Below are 18,562 nucleotides of genomic sequence, written 5' to 3' on the forward strand. Positions count from 1 at the left end.
CATTGGGTATCCAGGAGAATGGCGCCGGTGGATGTTTACATGTGATTTCAGCTTGAAATAAATGATTTTCGTATTTTCGAGACGCCTTGTGGTATTGCAACGTAGTTTCGCTTGTACAATGAAGAAGAACAAAAAGCAGACCTTCAGCAATAGGTCAGGTGAGTGATACTCTTCGTTTTAACTTCTGTTCAGCTTGATCAGCTGTTGGAGTAAGTGGAATCCTGTGGTGCTGTAGCTGTGGCTGTGCAGCTGTGTGTGTCGATCGCGCGAATTGTGCTGTACTCAAATCATTAACTATAAAATTTATAGTACACTGTTGAACTTCAACTTGAAGCACGGCGTCTGGCTGGTCGGGCTATAAACTCATCATGAAATACGTATAGACCCTAAATACATGTATCTAGACAACAACTAAAATTTTTTACTCAGTACTTTAGAACGACAAGCCCGATAGCTCAGAGAAGCAACAGAATGTGTGCTGTCAGATCAGAGGAGGCTTGCAAGTTGTGATTTGAAATCAGAGGAAAGTGGCTAGCAATGACAATGTAGCATAGACATCTACCAAGGATCGAGGTACTCCCCCTTGCCTTGGTATGTTAGTAGCTCCATGGTATATTAGTGGCGTGTAGTATCCAGCATGTTTATTGATGTAATTTATGTTGCTGTGGCAGTGTGGGTGTACACGTGTAGCTTGAAGATTGTAAAAAATATGGGCCTACCTATGTATACATTATGCACATAATCTAGACCCTTTTATTATCAGTATATGACGCCGTAACCTGCACCATAACTGCTTATTTGACTTGTACCGACCAAGCTAGCCCGACCAGACGCTGTGCTAAGCGCATGCGCACCTGTCGCTATTTATACAGTGACTGGGCTGTGTATACATGGTATAGTTAGTACCAAAGATAGTAGAGATAATAAGATACGAAGGCGCGCGATAACAATGGACACAAAATGGCTACCCTACATGACGACACAAAAGAGAGCTAAGTACAAACTCAGTACACCGAGGAACATCATTCATTTTCAAAGGTAGTGGTATTTTTATTGTCTTAAAAAGATTTAAAAATTATAGTCGTAGCTTTTTTTCGATAAAGGGGATTATTTTGAAGAATGAGATTTTAGAGCAATAAGGATTATTTCGTGGAGGTAAAAATTTGGCAACAACATGATCTCACAATCAAAACGCTTGATACAACAACAACATCTTCAAAAGACAGCGTGTCTCAGGCAAAGACACACATCACCTGAGACGCGCTGTCCCTGAAGCCGCTGCTGCTGTTTATCAAGCGTCAAGGCAGCGCGTCTCAGGTGATGTGCGTATACGCTTGAGGACCGCGCGCTGTCCATTTGTTTTGTACAGGATTAGCGCGCACTTTCGTGTCTTATTAGTTAAGCGTCTTTGGTTAGTACCGTACCAGGCCAACCCCAGCTGGTGAAAAGATTTTCCACCTCCCTGGTTGTTGCACACTGCATTACCGACGAGCTCAGATTAGGCCTACATGTTATTAATACATAATCAGATCATATCATAGCACCTGAATACATTTGTTAGGCAATTTCATAGAGAATTGTGACAGCAGAGTGTGTTTGTAGTCTCGATGTACTTGTTTGTATCAGGAATTATGCACTTGCATACAGAAAGAAAAAGAGTGAAAATGGAGGTAGATAAGACATGTATGTAATGATACCTGGTTATGTTATTAGTTCCCGTCAGTCTCCAAATGTTCACAACACTCTAAATCTTGAGTACATTATTTACCTTGCCAGTTATTTTATACTGTACAGCTGTGAATTTGTATGATTCTTCTGGATATTTATGGTTTGGGAGAAGTTAGAGTCATGGTGGACCCAACATGCTGTTTTCAGATCAACTAGTACTACACAATGCATAATGCATTGTGCAGGAATAACTCCTATAAAGCTGCTATTGGATACTCTTTCAAACACACAGAGTCAGTCATTTGAATAATATATTTTTGTTTTTGTATACCCAATTAAACACTCAACCCTACATTTATCAAATTTTCATCCTCCAGTAAAAGTGTATCTTATGAAATTGTGTTTTTAGTATGAACAGCTGATAGACTGTATTTGATTGGTTGGATAATAAATGGTAAGTAATCTTTGTCTCTCCCACCCCCCCCCCAAAAAAAAAATATATATATATAATATTAAGCCTGTATCTGAATATTTACAAAACATCATCAAGTAGAATCACTTGCAGATGTAACAATCAATCACAACACCTCTTTTCTGAGTGCAATGATCTTCAAAGTGGCAAGGTGTCAAGGTTTTTAAGTACTTACATTGTATTCTGTACACTACTAATTTTTTTTTTTTTCCAAATGTAGGACCCATCCATGAATCTTGTGTATGTATTTTTGTGGTTGATTTTTTACAGTGAATGAAGAGGGAAGCATCCACAGTCTTGACAATGATGAAATCCTTCACCTGAGGAAGGCTATGTTGGAATGGTACGATGCAAATAAAAGGGATCTGCCATGGAGAAATGTAAGTAGAGTAAAGTCTCACCCATCATTGACAAAACAGTTGCTCAAACAGTGATCCTGTTGTAATATTGAATTTACATTCGAAGTTGCATTTTCGTACATTCTCAATGTGCACTCTTTAAGTAGTTTTCTTGTTTTTGTTAGGTATTCCAGATAAAGAATAATTATTGCTCAGATGTTGACAAGGAATATATGTTTTTGATAAAATTTAGGGCCTGTTGTCGTTTGTGGTGTTTAGGCCCTACACATTGTATACCTAGGTAACCCCTTAGGTAGAAGATTGAGCTATAATCTTCATTCATCCTTGTAACTCTTAATTCTTCTGTGGAAACATCCACTAAAGATACTGGTACTTAAGATATTGTTTTATACAACGAAATACACATGTACTGGGTATATGTTCTACATAATACAATTATGCATTGATTTGCTTAATTTGTCTTATGTATTTATAAGGTGCTGTATCAGTTTTACCAGGATGCTCAAAATGCAGTTCTATGTAGTGCAGTGTAGAATTACAAAAACAAATATAAGAGAAGTGCAATACATATACATTCAGGTTCATGGAAACAACCAAAAATGAAAAGATAGAAAAAGTTATCAAATCACTCTAATAGTCTGAACAAATGTGGTCTTAGATTTTGTTTGAAAGTCATGAAAGATTGACTATCTAGATGTGCATGCCCACATTATTGCTGGTAGAATGATTGACTGATTATCTCTTTTTTAATGTCATGTTGTACTGACTTTATATCATAATTTGTTTTGATACAGTTTATATTTGAATCCTTGTAAACAGATGAAAAAGGATGATTCCAACCAACATGCCTATGCTGTCTGGGTCTCAGAAATCATGCTCCAGCAGACACAGGTTGCCACGGTGATAGATTACTATAACAGATGGATGAAGGTATGATTCTTGTGCATTTTTTAAAATAAAAAAAATCCTCTGTTCCTAAAAAAAAATAAAAAATAAAAAAAAATAAAAATGTAGTCATGCCTTCCTTCCTGCATTTACCCAGCTCTTCTTTTCTCATTTTTTTCGTAACACATACCATCTCTTCATATATCTGTTATTTTCCCATCACCCCTGTAAGAGACTACAAGTTCAGATGTCTCAACTTTGTTGATAAGGGGCTTAGTCTCCGACAAGACTATTTAGGCAATGCTACATTGCACTGCATTGCAATGCATGTATTTAGAGTGCACCCTTCTTAATATTCCTACAGGTACTTTAAAATATTCTTGATTGAAGCATAAATTCATTCATTAATCAGTCACTCAATCAAAAAATAATCTGTCAAAATATCATGCCTCAGTTTTGCCCAAAATATTTACAGTCTATCAATAGAGCAGATCTAGTTGAAGTGTCAATGTGAAGCTGCTATAAAGAAGAAACATAACACTAACCAGCCAAGAGTTTTATTTTTCCAAGACAGTTTGTTTCCTTCTTGTTGTGTCTAGTAAGCCAAATCTTTACTTTCATGTATGTTGAATATTACTGAATTGATCATTATCCGCATGTTTGCAAATAAAGATGTTTACCATATTAAGGGAGAAGAAATTAGAGGGAAAAAAGGAAAACTGTGAAAAAAAAGAAACTTTAAAGTTAAAAAATAACCTTTATGGTACACATACATTTGTTGAAATGGAATAAATAAGGTGGATGAAACATCAAAGACGCAAGCAGGAAAAACCCCATTTTGTGCAGGAGAACATCCCATCAAGTCCAAGCAATCAAAGATGGGACAGTTTTCTGTGTTTGTTAAAAATAACCCATGTGTTTACACTGGGTAGTTGCAACTGCTGAACTGCAAATTTTACTGTAAAATGTGCTTTGATATGCCCCAGCCAACTCTAACTTGTAAATGATTCTTATCCATCACAATGAAGGGGAAATAAGGCTCAATATTCATTCTCTAGCTTGTTCTATATCAGCTGGTTTATCCTTGGTCTTATTTTTCATTTCATTTGCACAGAAATGGCCCACACTTCAATCGCTGTCTAAGGCTACACTAGAGGTCAGTATGCCTATGCAGACATTTTGTGATTCCATACAATTGGATGCAGTCTTTGAGGAATTGTATTTAAAGAAGAACTCTAACTTCAAATTTCATAACTTACAAAGCTCAAATTTTATGTGTCACACCTGACATGTTGTGCATAATTGGCACACAAACACTACCAACAAAAGAGAAGATAGATTGAGAGATTAAAGAGCTGGTTGTCACAGGACTAGTTAAAAAGCAATGTATTCTCAAATGGTCAATTATCTTCTTCATGTCAAAACGTTATTAAAGATCACTCTTTAGAGGTACGTTGACTTAACTAACTCTTCATGTGCCACATTCGCACGCCCAGCTCAGTCGACGGCATGCCAAATTTGCATATTTGCTCAAACGCACAAACCAGTCCAAACCGTTCGGTGAATTGCCAAATGCCACAGTACAATGAAAGCTTCACTCATGATCCCAGTCTTGTCACATGTATATATTGCATGTGTGGTGATTGAATATCAAGCAGTATTCCCTACTGGATTTTCAAGTGAATTCCAAGTCTCTGTCACTGTTTTGTGAGCAAAAGTCATGCCTGGACAATAGTGTACCTACTGGTCATTTGAAGGAAAAATAATCGTAGACTTGTCATAACACTCACATCAAAGCCTCGCTTGGAAATTTCTCTACAGCTTTGCTCATTGCATGCCCAGCATAACAAAAATCTGTCAAAAGTCAAATGGAGATTACAAACAAAATGTTTTCCCAAAGCATACCTGCATTGCAGTCTCAGAATAATGTGGCACACACAGGGTTTATACTGTGGTGCATAAAGAGTTAAAAACAAAGTTCTTGAAGAAAGTGTCTACCTACCGGCAACTCCCGGCTTGTACTTATTCTCTTTATTCTCTCATTTTCCCCAACCTCCCTGGTCCAGGAGGTGAGAGAAATGTGGTCAGGACTTGGATACTACTCCAGAGGTCAACGTCTGTTGGAGGGTGCCCTCAAGGTCCAGAATGAACTCAGAGGGAGGATACCAGAGAATGCTGAACAGCTGCAGAAGAAGCTGCCAGGTGTTGGTCGCTACACAGCAGGCGCCATAGCTTCAATTGCCTTTGATGAGGTAGATATTGGACTAAAGTTGTATTTGCAGTGATTTAGGTGTTTGGTGGAGGATAGTGAAATAGCCACAAAATAAAATTGACATCTGAAACTAGTGTTTGAAATGCATTTCAGGGAATAAACTGTAGTGTGATTTATAATGTAGTTGAACCATGTGTCATCTGTAAGGTGATTTGAGATATAGACACATTCTGTAATACTTTGAACCAAAATGCAAAACTTATCAAATAACATTGTTTTGGGAAGACCGATGTTGGTGTGTGTCGACGTACAACAAAGAGTAATTATTCAAATCAATGATTTCTTGTGTTGAGTTGTCTTTATTGCAACTAATTGACAAAGTCTCCTTCATCAACGTAAATAAATCTGACCCGAGTATGTATCCCCATGATTTTTTATCATGGCTACTACTAGAACACTGAATAATTGGTGCTTATTTATGTGGATGAAGGGTAGTTTGTCAATCAGTTCCAAAAAAAAAGAAGTGATTACTGTGTCACGGTACAACATGGTCACAGTCATGCAAAGTAGAAACTATTTGCTAATTTAAGATTCTGAAGAGCATTATATAACACATTTTCTACTCGGAAAATAATGCCAAGAGGAGGAATCTAATACCCTATGAGTTATAATTTTTAGTGCCTAGCAAACATTGTATAATGCATAGTTTTATCAGTGTTCAGGAGTTGAACATCAATTTACTTCTCACTTAATTAGACTGGCATACTATGTTTCATCAGTAAGCATGACATTTTTGTTGTTGTTGTTGTTGAAAAGACACAGTTCTTTTACTAAATGCACCCATATATGACCTTTTCCATGTAGAATTTCCAGCGTTATACAGATTGTACATGGGAAGTTATTTTATCAGTTGGCATGCCATTCTTCTTGAGAACAAACAGCTTTTTGCTCAGTTTACCTGTTTGTGGAAATGGTCCTATCTGATACTTTCAGCCTACAGGAGTTGTGGATGGGAATGTGATCAGAGTTTTGTCAAGGCTGAGGAGGATCGGTGCAGACTCAACCAGTCAGGTTGTCATGGCAGCTATCTGGTGAGTAGATTGCATCATGTATCACCTCTTTGTTTACAACTTTTGTAGAGTGAGGACATAGAGACAGTGGTCATATTGTGTTCTTCCCTTTATGAATATGAGCACTTGGCTCACTCATGTGGACTTAAACATCTGTTTAGGTTGGCCACTATCCCACATGGGTTCACCTTTCCGGATCAAAGCCATATGTAGTGATCATGATATCATTAATATCTCCTGTATTCCCTGCAAACCACTTGATTATTGTATATGCAGAGTAATTTGCTGCGTTGTTATTTTCATACATTTTGTGATTCAAGCAATTTCCACACAATTAACATCTCACAAATGCACTGTCAATCGTCTCAATTAAAGTTGGGAAATCTCTAACTTTCGTCTTGAAAAGAGATAACTTATAGCCCACTCTTTTCTGGTGGTGTTTTATTGCAAATTTAATGTCTCCTACAATTGTCTGACAAGTTCCAATTTATTTGATCCGACACTAACAAAATATGTGGCTACTACTAAAACACTGATCAATTCAGTGCTTATTTACGTCGATGTAGGGCAATTTGTCAATCAGTTGCAATGAAAACATCTCGACGGAAGAACTTCATGAAATTGAATAACAAAGCAGTACCCGCTGCATGCTATAAGGATTAGAACCAACACTTGCTGTCGGGCGAAAACTCGGTGGTCTAGTGGAGATGACGCCTGTCCGGTGATCAGGAGGTTGTAGGTTCGAATCCTGCTCCAGTATGTACGCCCATGATTTTTTATCATGGCTACTACTAAAACACTGATCAATTCAGTGCTTATTTACGTCGATGTAGGGCAATTTGTCAATCAGTTGCAATGAAAACATCTCGACGGAAGAATTTCATGAATTTGAATAACAAAGCAGTACCCGCTGCATGCTATAACGATTAGAACCAACACTTGCTGTCGGGCGAAAGCTCAGTGGTCTAGTGGAGATGACGCCTGTCCAGTGATCAGAAGGTCGTATTTTCGAATCCTGCTCAAGTATGTACGCCCATGATTTTTTATCATGGCTACTACTAAAACACTGATCAATTCAGTGCTTATTTACGTCGATGTAGGGCAATTTGTCAATTAGTTGCAATTGTCTGACAAGTTCCAATTTATTTGATCCGACACTAACAAAATATGTGGCATAGGCACTATATCATTCTCACCTAGATGAAATATACATACACTATATACAACAGATTTTCTTTGAGGAGCAGATAGTTAATAACTTGTGGCTGAAAAAAAAAAAAATTGGTTGTGCACAATACATCCTTTGTACCATGCATGCCAAAAACTTAGTCACTTCAAATTTCCATTTTCAACTTCATGTTCAAGGTAGTAAATAAAACAATTCATGACAAGCCTTGATGTGTGTGTGTGTGTTGGGGGGGGGGGGGGGGGAGGGGGAGGGTAGTCTGCTTATTTCAATGTCAGCCCTATCTCTAGCTGTCCAATATTTATAGCAGACAACCACATTTGGGATTTATATTATCCTTGGACCTTTTAACTGTGCTCTTGGCCTTGACCAAGTTCACACAATTGATTAATCTTTGCACCTTCATCGTAAGGATTTCAGGAATGGGTTTTGGCTAAAGCTGATAAATCTGCACGCTGCCTGCTATTCCAACATTTTGACAGGGAGCTGGCCAACGCCCTTGTGGACCCAGACCGCCCTGGGGATTTCAACCAGTCGCTGATGGAGCTGGGAGCCACCGTGTGCCTCCCAAAGAACCCCCAGTGTGCTTCCTGTCCCATCAGAACCCACTGCAGGGCCTTACAACAGGTGGAACAGAGGAAGAGAGAGTGCCAGTCCAGGCTCGATGGTTCAAAGGTCAAAGGTCACAATGGGTCGAGAGGAGATGAGATCAGGGACATCGAGTGTCGTAAGTGACCCTGGCACTTATAACGCTAAAACCAGGGCTGCACACTAACCCGTTTTTTGTACTGGTCCAACCTGTCTGTCGGACCAGTAGGTACCCAGTTTTTCCATTTTTTTCACCGGTCAATTCCTGAAAGAGTTACTGGTCCAACAATGATTTTTACTGGTCCTGGACCATCGGACTAGTGCCATTGTGCAGCATTGGTAATACCCTATTGTGTGATGTCTTTGCCTCTTTTCCTTGTAGCAAATTACTTTCTAGGAATGTGCATACATTGACTATGTTTAATTTGTGTTGTGTTGTGTAGTAGCATTTTGAGGTTTGTTTAATTATTTTTGTTGTTTTTATCAGCAGAGGTTGTCAACCAGAGATTTTGCATTCAAGTCTTTATTTTACTTATGTTTATCTCTTGAAATCGTTGACTATGTCGATCAATATTTACGAGACAATTCAGGTCGAAGTCGGGCATCTCATAGCTGCAATTGCCATAACAGCAGAAGATGTTACAAGTAAATCAACAGCAAATATGTGAAAGTATTGTAAGAATGCAGTTGATAAAGCCATGGAAATGTGAGTGACCAACTATCCACGCAAAAGTGATTTCCATCTGCTTTACCTACTCTATCAGGTTATGCCCAAGTCCTTGAAAAGAAGTTTAATATTTCTGTAATTTCATTCCTCCATCTACACAGTTGCTGAGAAGTGTTCTCTCTGTTTGGTGGATCCATGGGATGAGAGTGCCGGAGTAATGAACTACCCAAGGAAACCAAAGAAGAAGCCTCCCAAGCAACAAGTGGTAAATATTTATCCTCCATGATCCTCTCCACTTCTCCATCATTCTTGATCCATTTTATACCATTTTCTCTCATTTGACATAATCTTGTTACTTTCAGTATATCGTCACCTTTGTTTTGTATTGTATGGCACACTGTGCCTGGTTGATATAATTTGCTGATTATGGCTGGTCAACTGGGGCAACCCAAGGTAGGTCAGCATTATTCATCAGTTTTCTAGTGTGGGTGTTTGGATGTGTGGGTGGACCACTTCACCATGTTGGAATGTATGACAGATGAAGATGGGGAACATTATTAAACATGGATGATATAATACAATGCAGTCCTGTTATAATGAACACATTTATTACAAAATGTCATCTGTTTGAACAAAACATACTTTCTACAACAAAGTAAGAACAAAGGGCCCAGTATTATCAGCCATATATCTGTATACTAAAATATTTTACAGCTACATTGTAGGCTTAAAGGGGCTGTACAATACCGGTTGAGGTGGGGATTCATGTTTTTTACATTCCTAAGTGAGATAATGAGAAACCTCTTATGAAATATGAAAGAGCGTGTAATCTTAAGAAGGATTCAATGTTTATTTGATGAAAATTGGTTTTCAAATGGCTGAGATATCCAAAAAAGTGATAATAATAAAAGACTACACCCCACGCCTTTTATTAGGATCTCTTTGTTTCTCCTTGTTTTTGGATATCTCAGGTATTTCAAACCGATTTTCATCAAATAAACTTTTGATACCCCTTAGAATTGCATGCTCTTTGACATCTCATAGAGTAGTTTCTGAATATCTCGCAAAACATTAAAAGCTAAATCCTCACCTCGACCAGAACTGTACACACCCTTTAACAAAATTTGATATTATGAAAGAAGACTGCTGGTCCTAAGGATTTTGTTATAACAGGAGTCGCCTTTAGTTGGAAAAGATGGATGATGATTTAATTGGTTTCATTTGGATAGGGTTGCTTTATCAGATTGAGTACTGCTTTTTTCCATGCATTGATTGGCTATTCCTATCACCTCTGCATGGCCGGGTGTCTAGTTGAGCATTTTTGGTGAGAGTGATGTATCAGGTATACACCTTTTTTCAAGACAGTGGATTTGGAGCCGAAGGCCCTCTCAACAAGAGTGTATGGCATTCTGTACTGCTGCTAAATACTCCTAAAACATGGCTGGTGTCAGGAATGGTCCAGATTGTACAGGAAACTGGTTTATTTCACAGCTTGCTTTCATAAGTGTCTCACAGAAAATTCAGTTTTGTCACTGTCATCTGGCATCTTTGTACTAGTGTGTTGTCAGACAGTCCAATATGTGAATTGTGTTAAATCCGTTGTATTAAAACCCATTGATGGACTCCATGCAAGTACAATCCTGTTTGAGACAGGCAAGATGAAAAGAACAAACATTCAAAAAAGATAATCTACTGACAATATGTGTCGAAATGTAGCCCTGATTTCTTGTCAGTATTCAGTGCTGCTTCGATGTTTTTAATGATCACGCCAATTCTCTTCATTGTTTTTGTATTATTTTTGTCAGTGATCCACAGCTGTGATTGTAAGATGTTAGTCTGTCCTGAATATTTCTATCTGTGCTGGTTTTCTTGATGCAGCATGCTGTGTGCATTGTGGAGAGACTAGGTGGCACGGATACAGAATTCCTCATGGTTCAACGACCAGAAACAGGTCAGTTATTTTTGATATGATTGCTGTTTGTTTGATTGATGCAGTTTCTTTCAAAATAACAGAATAGATCATTATGATTCATCGATCAGTAAATACATTTATAGATAACCAGATCAATCAATGAATGAAAAAATGATAAATGAATATATGAATAAACGTGATTATTAAAATAGTGCAAAAATGTACAGGACAAATAATCCCTCAAAGCATCAGAACTTACGGCTAATAAATCCAGATTTTGTGGATTGAGAGAATTAAATGAATGATTGTCATTAATGGGACACTTGAGTGATGTTTGGGTTTGCTGTAGTGTTTGCAATGATGGCAACACAAAAACTTTTACTGTTCATAACTTTTTAAAAGGATATCTGATTTACCACAAACTTCACTGATTTGTTTTACTAATATTACTGACAAAGATTCTGCTAGGATCGAAAGCTCAGTCCTCTTTTGACTCCATTTTGCTCTCCTGGCTTGCCACTAGTGGATAAGCAGTTTTCATTGGCGTTTTTTGCCACTGATATTTCGGCATTCACTTAGGCCACATATCCATATAAGGAATTTATTCCCTTTTAAGAATATGCAAACTTTAAGTAGCAATACTCATCTCACAAGAAAACTTGTGAGCAACATCTTTCAGCTCTCAGAAATATTCTAACCTGCCCTTCACAGTACATGTAATACTACCCTGTCAGACACGAAATGCATGTCATATCAGTTGGTCAAGTGAAAGAGCAACAACCCTGCAAAATTAGCTTATTATACTGGACCACTTCTTTCAAAGAGTGGTATAAAACTCTATGAAGTACTGTGCTTCACACGCATTTAGGATGGTCGGCAAAAAATACTTACGCCCGAGGGGGCCCCACTCGATCTGATAAATACATCGTCGGTTGAGAATGATAAGGGAGTTAAGTTGCCACTAAACCCATAGTGTTCAAGACCACTTAACGCCCTTCTCATTCTCAACAGACGACATGTAGTGTTCGGTCAGCAGTATTGACAATCCACGTCATGCCTTACAAGAAAGACTAGACTCTTGGATTGTTGATTTGTGATTGTCCCCCACCACAGGACTGCTGGCTGGCATGTGGGAGTTCCCCAGTGTTGCTGTCACTGACGACACTCCAGTCCAAAAGAGGAGAAACAAGATGGATGCCTACTTCACCGATGACCTCCATGTCACTTTTGAAAGCATAACTGCCAGGAGGCATGTGGATCAGGTAACTCACTGGTTAGATTGTCCTATTTCTCTATTTTTGTATTTTTATTACTATCATTAATATGATTAATATGCTGCTGATGATAATTTTTATCATTATCATTCATGAAATGATCTTATCCCATCATGATTGTCATTGATACTATTGTCTTCATCATCATCATGAATTCCACTGACACTTCATGATATTGAATTGCACAGCAGTCATGTGCACATAATAGCATGTGGATCTACATGTTCATGCATGGGATATCAGCGCAAGGCTGCTGGTGTACAAAAATGGATGATAGGTTAGGGTAGGTGTAGTCCTCCCTCCCAACATCCAGATAAACATGGATGTTTTTTGCAGGTACACCACATATTTCAGTCCTAGGGATGATTAAATATCATCCATTCTGGGTTGACACCTGTAGAGAACTGAGTGGGATGCTCTTGCATCCGATGAAGAAGGGGTATTGAGGATGGTATAGTTATGGTCGAGATGGGGCTTCATGTTTCCAACTTTTTTATGAGATGACGAGAAACTTATAATGAAACATAAAAGAACATACAATTCTAAAAGGAATTCAAAGTTTATTTTATGAAAACTGGTTTTAAAATGAATGAGATATCCAGAAACAAAGAGATCCTAGTAAAAGCTGGGATCCACCTTTTATTAGGACCACATTGTTTTACTTTGTTTTTGGATTTCTCAGCCATTTCAAAGCCAATTTTCATCAAATACACTTGGAATACCTCTTAGAATTGTATGCTCCTTTATATTTCATGAATAGTCTCTGATTATCTTGCAGAAAGTTAAAAATCTGAATCCCCCATCTCAACCACAACTATACCATCCCTTTAAAGATTCCAAATGTTGTATTTTACATCATCATTTTCATCCTCTTTTTGTTGACAGGTCATCCACATATTCTCTCACATACATCAAACCTATGAGGTTGAGAGCTTCCAAGCCAAGTCATGTGACATCGAAGAACCATGTGACAAGTCACATGATGTGCCAAACTACCAGTGGGTCTCCAAGGCAACCATGAAAGACATGGCTGTATCTACAGCTATGAAAAAAGTGTTCAGCGCGTTCGACATCAAAAGCAAGGTAGACATAGAAAACATCTGCTATTCTCGATGACATACTACATCAGGTATAACAAGAAAATGTGGCCAATTTAATTCATGTATTGACTAGAGAATAAAGTTTTATTTCTGCTGTGTGGTGTGTTTATGTAAGTTCAATTATATCCCAAAGGTACTTTTCAGATTAACTAATGTGGTAAAATTTAAATATGCATTGAGTTTGTTTGGTATTGTTCTTAAGAGATAAGGTTTTACAGTGTGAGGTGGTGCTGTATTAATTTCTAAATGAATACTTGTGCGAATTTCTTTAATTTCTCTTTTATTGTCTCCATTTTCTTGTCATTCCAGACTCAGGGCAAGAGATGCAGGCCAGTTGGGAAAGAAGAAGGAAAGGTGTCAAAACAGAGAAAGTTGGAGTCATTCTTCTTCAAGAAATGAATATTGAATTGTTGTCAATATTTGCAATGACTGTCACAAGGCACAACAACCTCAGCCAATATTATCAACCACCTAAACTGTGAATCATCACAAGGTTCAATTGTAGTAGGACTGCATGTAGAAGTGTTGTTGGCAGTTAGCAAATGATGAAAATGCATATTGTTAGATTTTATATTCCAATGTCATATCTCAGGGCTCAAATTGGTAGAAGTACTCAGATGGTGCTGCTTCTTGCATTTGTGGACTGTCAAATTTGTCTATGTTATGTCAGGGCTGCACACTAACCCATTTTTTTCTGCTGGTCCAACCTGTTTTTGAGACCAGGGCCCTGTTTCATAAAGCTATTTGTAAAGTTATGAACAACTTACGAGCGACTGGTGATCAGTTCATATGTGCTATACTTATAAGAATTTCCATAATTCAGCACAAGAACTGATCACCAGTCGCTCGTAAGTTGTTCGTACCTTTATGAACACCTTTATGAAACACCCCCCTGTAGGTACAGCTGTACCTAATTTTTTTATGCCTCCGCCACGAAGTGGTGCCGGAGGCATTATGTTTTCGGGTTTTCCGTCCGTCCGTCCGTCCTTCCGTCCGTAATGAATTTTGTGGACAGCGTAACTAAAAAACCTTTTGAGGTATCCTAATGAAACTTGGCATGTATGTGTATTAGGGGGTGAAGTTGTGCCTATCAACTTTTGGGTGCACATGCTCAAGGTCAAAGGTCAAAAGGTTACGGTCAAATACGTAAAATTTCACTATTTCCACCATATCTATGCAATGCCTGAAGATATTTTCTTGAAACTTAGTGTATACATGTATTACCCAATTAAGATTCTTTGGTGAAAATTTGGGGTCATGAGGTCAAAGGTCAAAAGGTCAAGTAAAAATATCAAAACTTAACTTTTTTCTCTGTATCTTGGAAATTGTTCAAGGTATCTTCATGGAACATAGTATACATACATATACTGACTGGCAGTGAATATCTAGAGCATTTAGGGTTCATGGGTCAAAGGTCAGGGGTCAAAGGTCAAGGGCAACACTTCAAAATTTTACTATTTCCCTCATTTATGCAATGCCAGCAGGATTCTTTTCTTTTTTACACTTGGTGTATGCATCTATAACCTAATAGACATTCTCTGGAAGCTTTCTTTTTTCTTCCTTTTTTTTTTGTTTGCCTCAAAGGTCAAAAACTCAAAGATCAAGGGAAAGTGCTGAACTAACTTTTTCCTCCATATCTCAGAAATGGCTCAAGTTATCTTGAAACTTACTACGTATTTATGCATGTTTTGCCTGACAGTGATTATCCTGTGAATTTTAGGGTCAAAGGCCAGATGAAAATGGTAACAATGAACTTTTCATTATAGAAATTGCACTTTTTCTCCATACCTTGAAAATTACTCAATGCATAAACTTATGAATGGGTCAAAGTCAAGTTAAAGTCCTTAAATCCCCAAGTACATGCTCTCCTATTCATCCAATTAAACCTAGGTCAAGGAAGGTGAACATTCAACACACTTGTGACAAACTTGTTATTTTAATATTTTGCCAATTTTGTGAAAATGTAATCACACATTGTCTGCATGTACTATACACCTATTAGGAGAATCGTGCATTATGGCGGAGGCATACCAGTCGCCTTAGCGACATTTCTAGTTTTCCATTTTTTGCTAGTCCATCCTGAAAAAGTTACTGGTCTGACAGTGATTTTTACTGGTCAGGGACCATCAGACCAGTGTCAGTGTGCAGCATTGGTTAAGTTGTCATAGTGATGGAAATAGACTCGTCTGTGTTGAATATTTTGAAAAGAAAAAAATAGCCATTGTATGATTATTTGTTCTTATATGTCTTCCATCTAACATAGTGTAACAATGTAGAGTCTTTGTCTGTCTACCTCAGTTAAAAGATCTATAGTAGTATGTGTATTCATGTTCTGTTGAGTATACAGCTTTTGGGTGGCTTCATGGTCACCTCATATTTGCACTGTCCTGAAAGACGAAGCTGCAAATAGTGACTGAGAAAACAAACAGTTTGAGTAAATATGTTGAAACTTTGGATAATGAGGTCCTTGAGGCAAGGTAATTTGGTTCTTACATCAGACATTTTATTAGATTAGTATCACATGGACCCCCCCCCCCCCAAAAAAAAAAAAAAAAAAATCATTCTGCAGTCAATTGTACTTGAGTTGCCATCGCACTAGTCGAACATTGGCTGAGTGGATGAAAAATTTTACCCCAGATGGATGTAAACATGTGTTAATGGTGCTATGTAAGTCAAAATATTTTCTGTGGTCCCTTTTTATTTGACTAAGGGGAGGTTGACTATATGAAGACCATAGAAAAGAGCTTTTTTCATGGTTGTGTTGGGAGGTTTTATTGCGTGAATGTACAGTGCACTCCCATTATAACGAACACAGTTGTAACGAAATTTCAGCTACAATGAAGTAGAAATTCAGGCCCTAAGATTATCCACTCTATGTATATTTATTGCTTATTTGTTCAGCTATAACGAAATTTCACTATAATGGTCGCGAGGACTTTGTTATAACGGGAGTCCACTGTATTATGTGCACTTTGTTGCCATTTTCCTGTATTAAGATTTTGTTATGTTTGAAACTTTGATGAAAATGTGCCAAACACCTCAACAGTTTGACTGTTTTTTGTTTGTTTTTATGCCTCCGCCACGAGGTGGTGCCGGAGGCATTATGTTTTCGGGTTGTCCGTCCGTCCTTCCGTCCGTCGGTAATGAATTTTGTGGACAAGGTAACTAAAAAACCTTTTGAGGTATCCTAATGAAACTTGGCATGTATGTGTATTAGGGGGTGAAGTTGTGCCTATCAACTTTTGGGTGCACATGCTCAAGGTCAAAGGTCAAAAGGTCAAGGTCAAATACGTAAAATTTCACTATTTCCACCATATCTATTGAATGCCTGACGATATTTTCTTGAAACTTAGTGTATACATGTATTACCCAATTAAGATTCTCTGGTGAAAGTTTGGGTCATGAGGTCAAAGGTCAAAAGGTCAGGGTCAAATACATAAAATTTCACTATTACCACCATATCTACTGAATGCCTGAAGAGATTTTCTTGAAACTTAGTGTATACATGTATTACCCAATTAAGATTCTCTGGTGAAAGTTTGGGTCATGAGGTCAAAAGGTCAGGGTCAAATACATAAAATTTCACTATTTCCACCATATCTATTGAATGCTTGAAGATATTTTCTTGAAACTTAGTGTATACATGTATTACCCAATTAAGATTCTCTGGTGAAAGTTTGGGTCATGAGGTCAAAGGTCAAAAGGTCAAGTAAAAATATTTAAACTTTTTTTTCTCCATACCTTGGAAAATTGTTCAAGGTATCTTCATGGAACATTGTATATACATGTACTGACTGGAAGTGATTATCTAGAGAATGTAGGGTTCATGGGGTCAAAGGTCAGGGGTCAAAGGTCAAGTGCAAGACCTCAAAATTTTACTATTACCCTCATATTTATGCAATGCCAGCAGGGTTATTTTTTACACATGGTGTATGTGTGTGTAACCTAATAGAAATTCTCTGGAAAGTTTTTTTTTTTCTCTTTTTGCCTCAAAGGTCAAAAGGTCAAAGATCAAGTGAAAGCACTGAACTAACTTTTTGTCCCCGCCGAACGAGTTCGAGCAGGGGACTATGAAACGGGCTCCGTACGTGTGTGTGTCCGTGTGTCCGTGTGTCCGTCCGTCCGTCCGTCCGTGTGTCCGTCCGTGTGTGCGTCCGTGTGTGATCAAAATCTTCAATTTGCTACTTCTCTGTCATTTATGAACCAATTTTGATTCTGTTTGCTTTATATGATAGCACTACATGGGAGCTTTGAAACTTCTACACAGAATTTCAGTCGTGACCTTTGACCTTGACCTTTGACCTATATTGTACATTTTGCTACAAAATGCTACTCCTTCGCCATTTCTAACCCGATTTCGATTCCGTTTGCTTTATGTGATGGCACTAGGTGCGGGCTTCAAAACTTCTACACAGAATTTTGACCTTTGACTTCTTTGACCTTTGACCTTGATTTTTGACCTGTATTGTACATTTTGCCAAAAAATGCTACTCCTTCGCCATTTCTTACCCGATTTCGATTCCGTTTGCTTTATGTGATGGCACTAGGTGAGGGCTTCAAAACTTCTACACAGAATTTTGACCTTTGACCTCTTTGACCTTTGACCTTGATTTTTGACCTGTTTTGTACATTTTGCTACAAAATGCTACTCCTTCGCCATTTCTTTCCCGATTTCGATTCTGTTTGCTTTATGTGATGGCACTAGGTGAGGGCTTCAAAACTTCTACTCAGAATTTTGACCTTTGACTTCTTTGACCTTTGACCTTAATTTTTGACCTACATTTTTTGTACATTTTGCTACAAAATGCTACTCCTTCGCCATTTCTTACCCGATTTTGATTCCGTTTGCTTTATGTGATGGCACTAGGTGAGCGCTTCAAAACTGCTACACAGAATTTTGACCTTTGACTTCTTTGACCTTTGACCTTGATTTTTGACCTTTATTGTACATTTTGCTACAAAATGCTACTTCCGGCGGGGACATATATTACGCACCGCGTAATTTCTACTTTTCCTTGTTCCTCCATATCTCGGAAGTGGCTCAAGTTACCTCGAAACTTAGTACATATTATGCATGTTCTACCTGAAAGTAATTATCTTATGAATTTTAGGGTCAAGGGCCAGATGAAAATGGTAACAATTTACTATTCAATTCAGAAATTGCACTTT

At 37.9% G+C, this 18,562-nt stretch overlaps 1 protein-coding gene across 1 annotated transcript; it reads left to right on the forward strand.

The window, feature by feature from the left end:
• Positions 1-20: 20 nt before the first annotated feature.
• On the forward strand, positions 21-14,113 carry LOC140236892 (adenine DNA glycosylase-like). Its single transcript, XM_072316826.1, has 12 exons — positions 21-158; positions 2,411-2,520; positions 3,319-3,429; positions 4,499-4,540; positions 5,451-5,636; positions 6,590-6,687; positions 8,335-8,579; positions 9,269-9,372; positions 10,986-11,058; positions 12,133-12,281; positions 13,179-13,376; positions 13,703-14,113. The coding sequence occupies exons 1-12, from the start codon at positions 62-64 to the stop codon at positions 13,790-13,792; spliced, it is 1,503 nt and encodes a 500-aa protein (XP_072172927.1). The 5' UTR covers positions 21-61; the 3' UTR covers positions 13,793-14,113.
• Positions 14,114-18,562: the final 4,449 nt, after the last annotated feature.

Source organism: Diadema setosum, chromosome 13 (assembly GCF_964275005.1).
Source record: "Diadema setosum chromosome 13, eeDiaSeto1, whole genome shotgun sequence".
In the NCBI taxonomy this organism is placed as follows: Eukaryota; Metazoa; Echinodermata; class Echinoidea; order Diadematoida; family Diadematidae; genus Diadema; species Diadema setosum.

Coding starts and splice junctions, on each gene's coding strand:
- LOC140236892 (XM_072316826.1), top strand. CDS start 62: ATGATTTTCGTATTTTCGAGACGCCTTGTGGTATTGCAACGTAGTTTC. Junction 6,688..8,334: donor GTTGTCATGGCAGCTATCTG/GTGAGTAGATTG, acceptor ACATTTTGACAG/GGAGCTGGCCAACGCCCTTG. Junction 12,282..13,178: donor CCAGGAGGCATGTGGATCAG/GTAACTCACTGG, acceptor TTTTGTTGACAG/GTCATCCACATATTCTCTCA.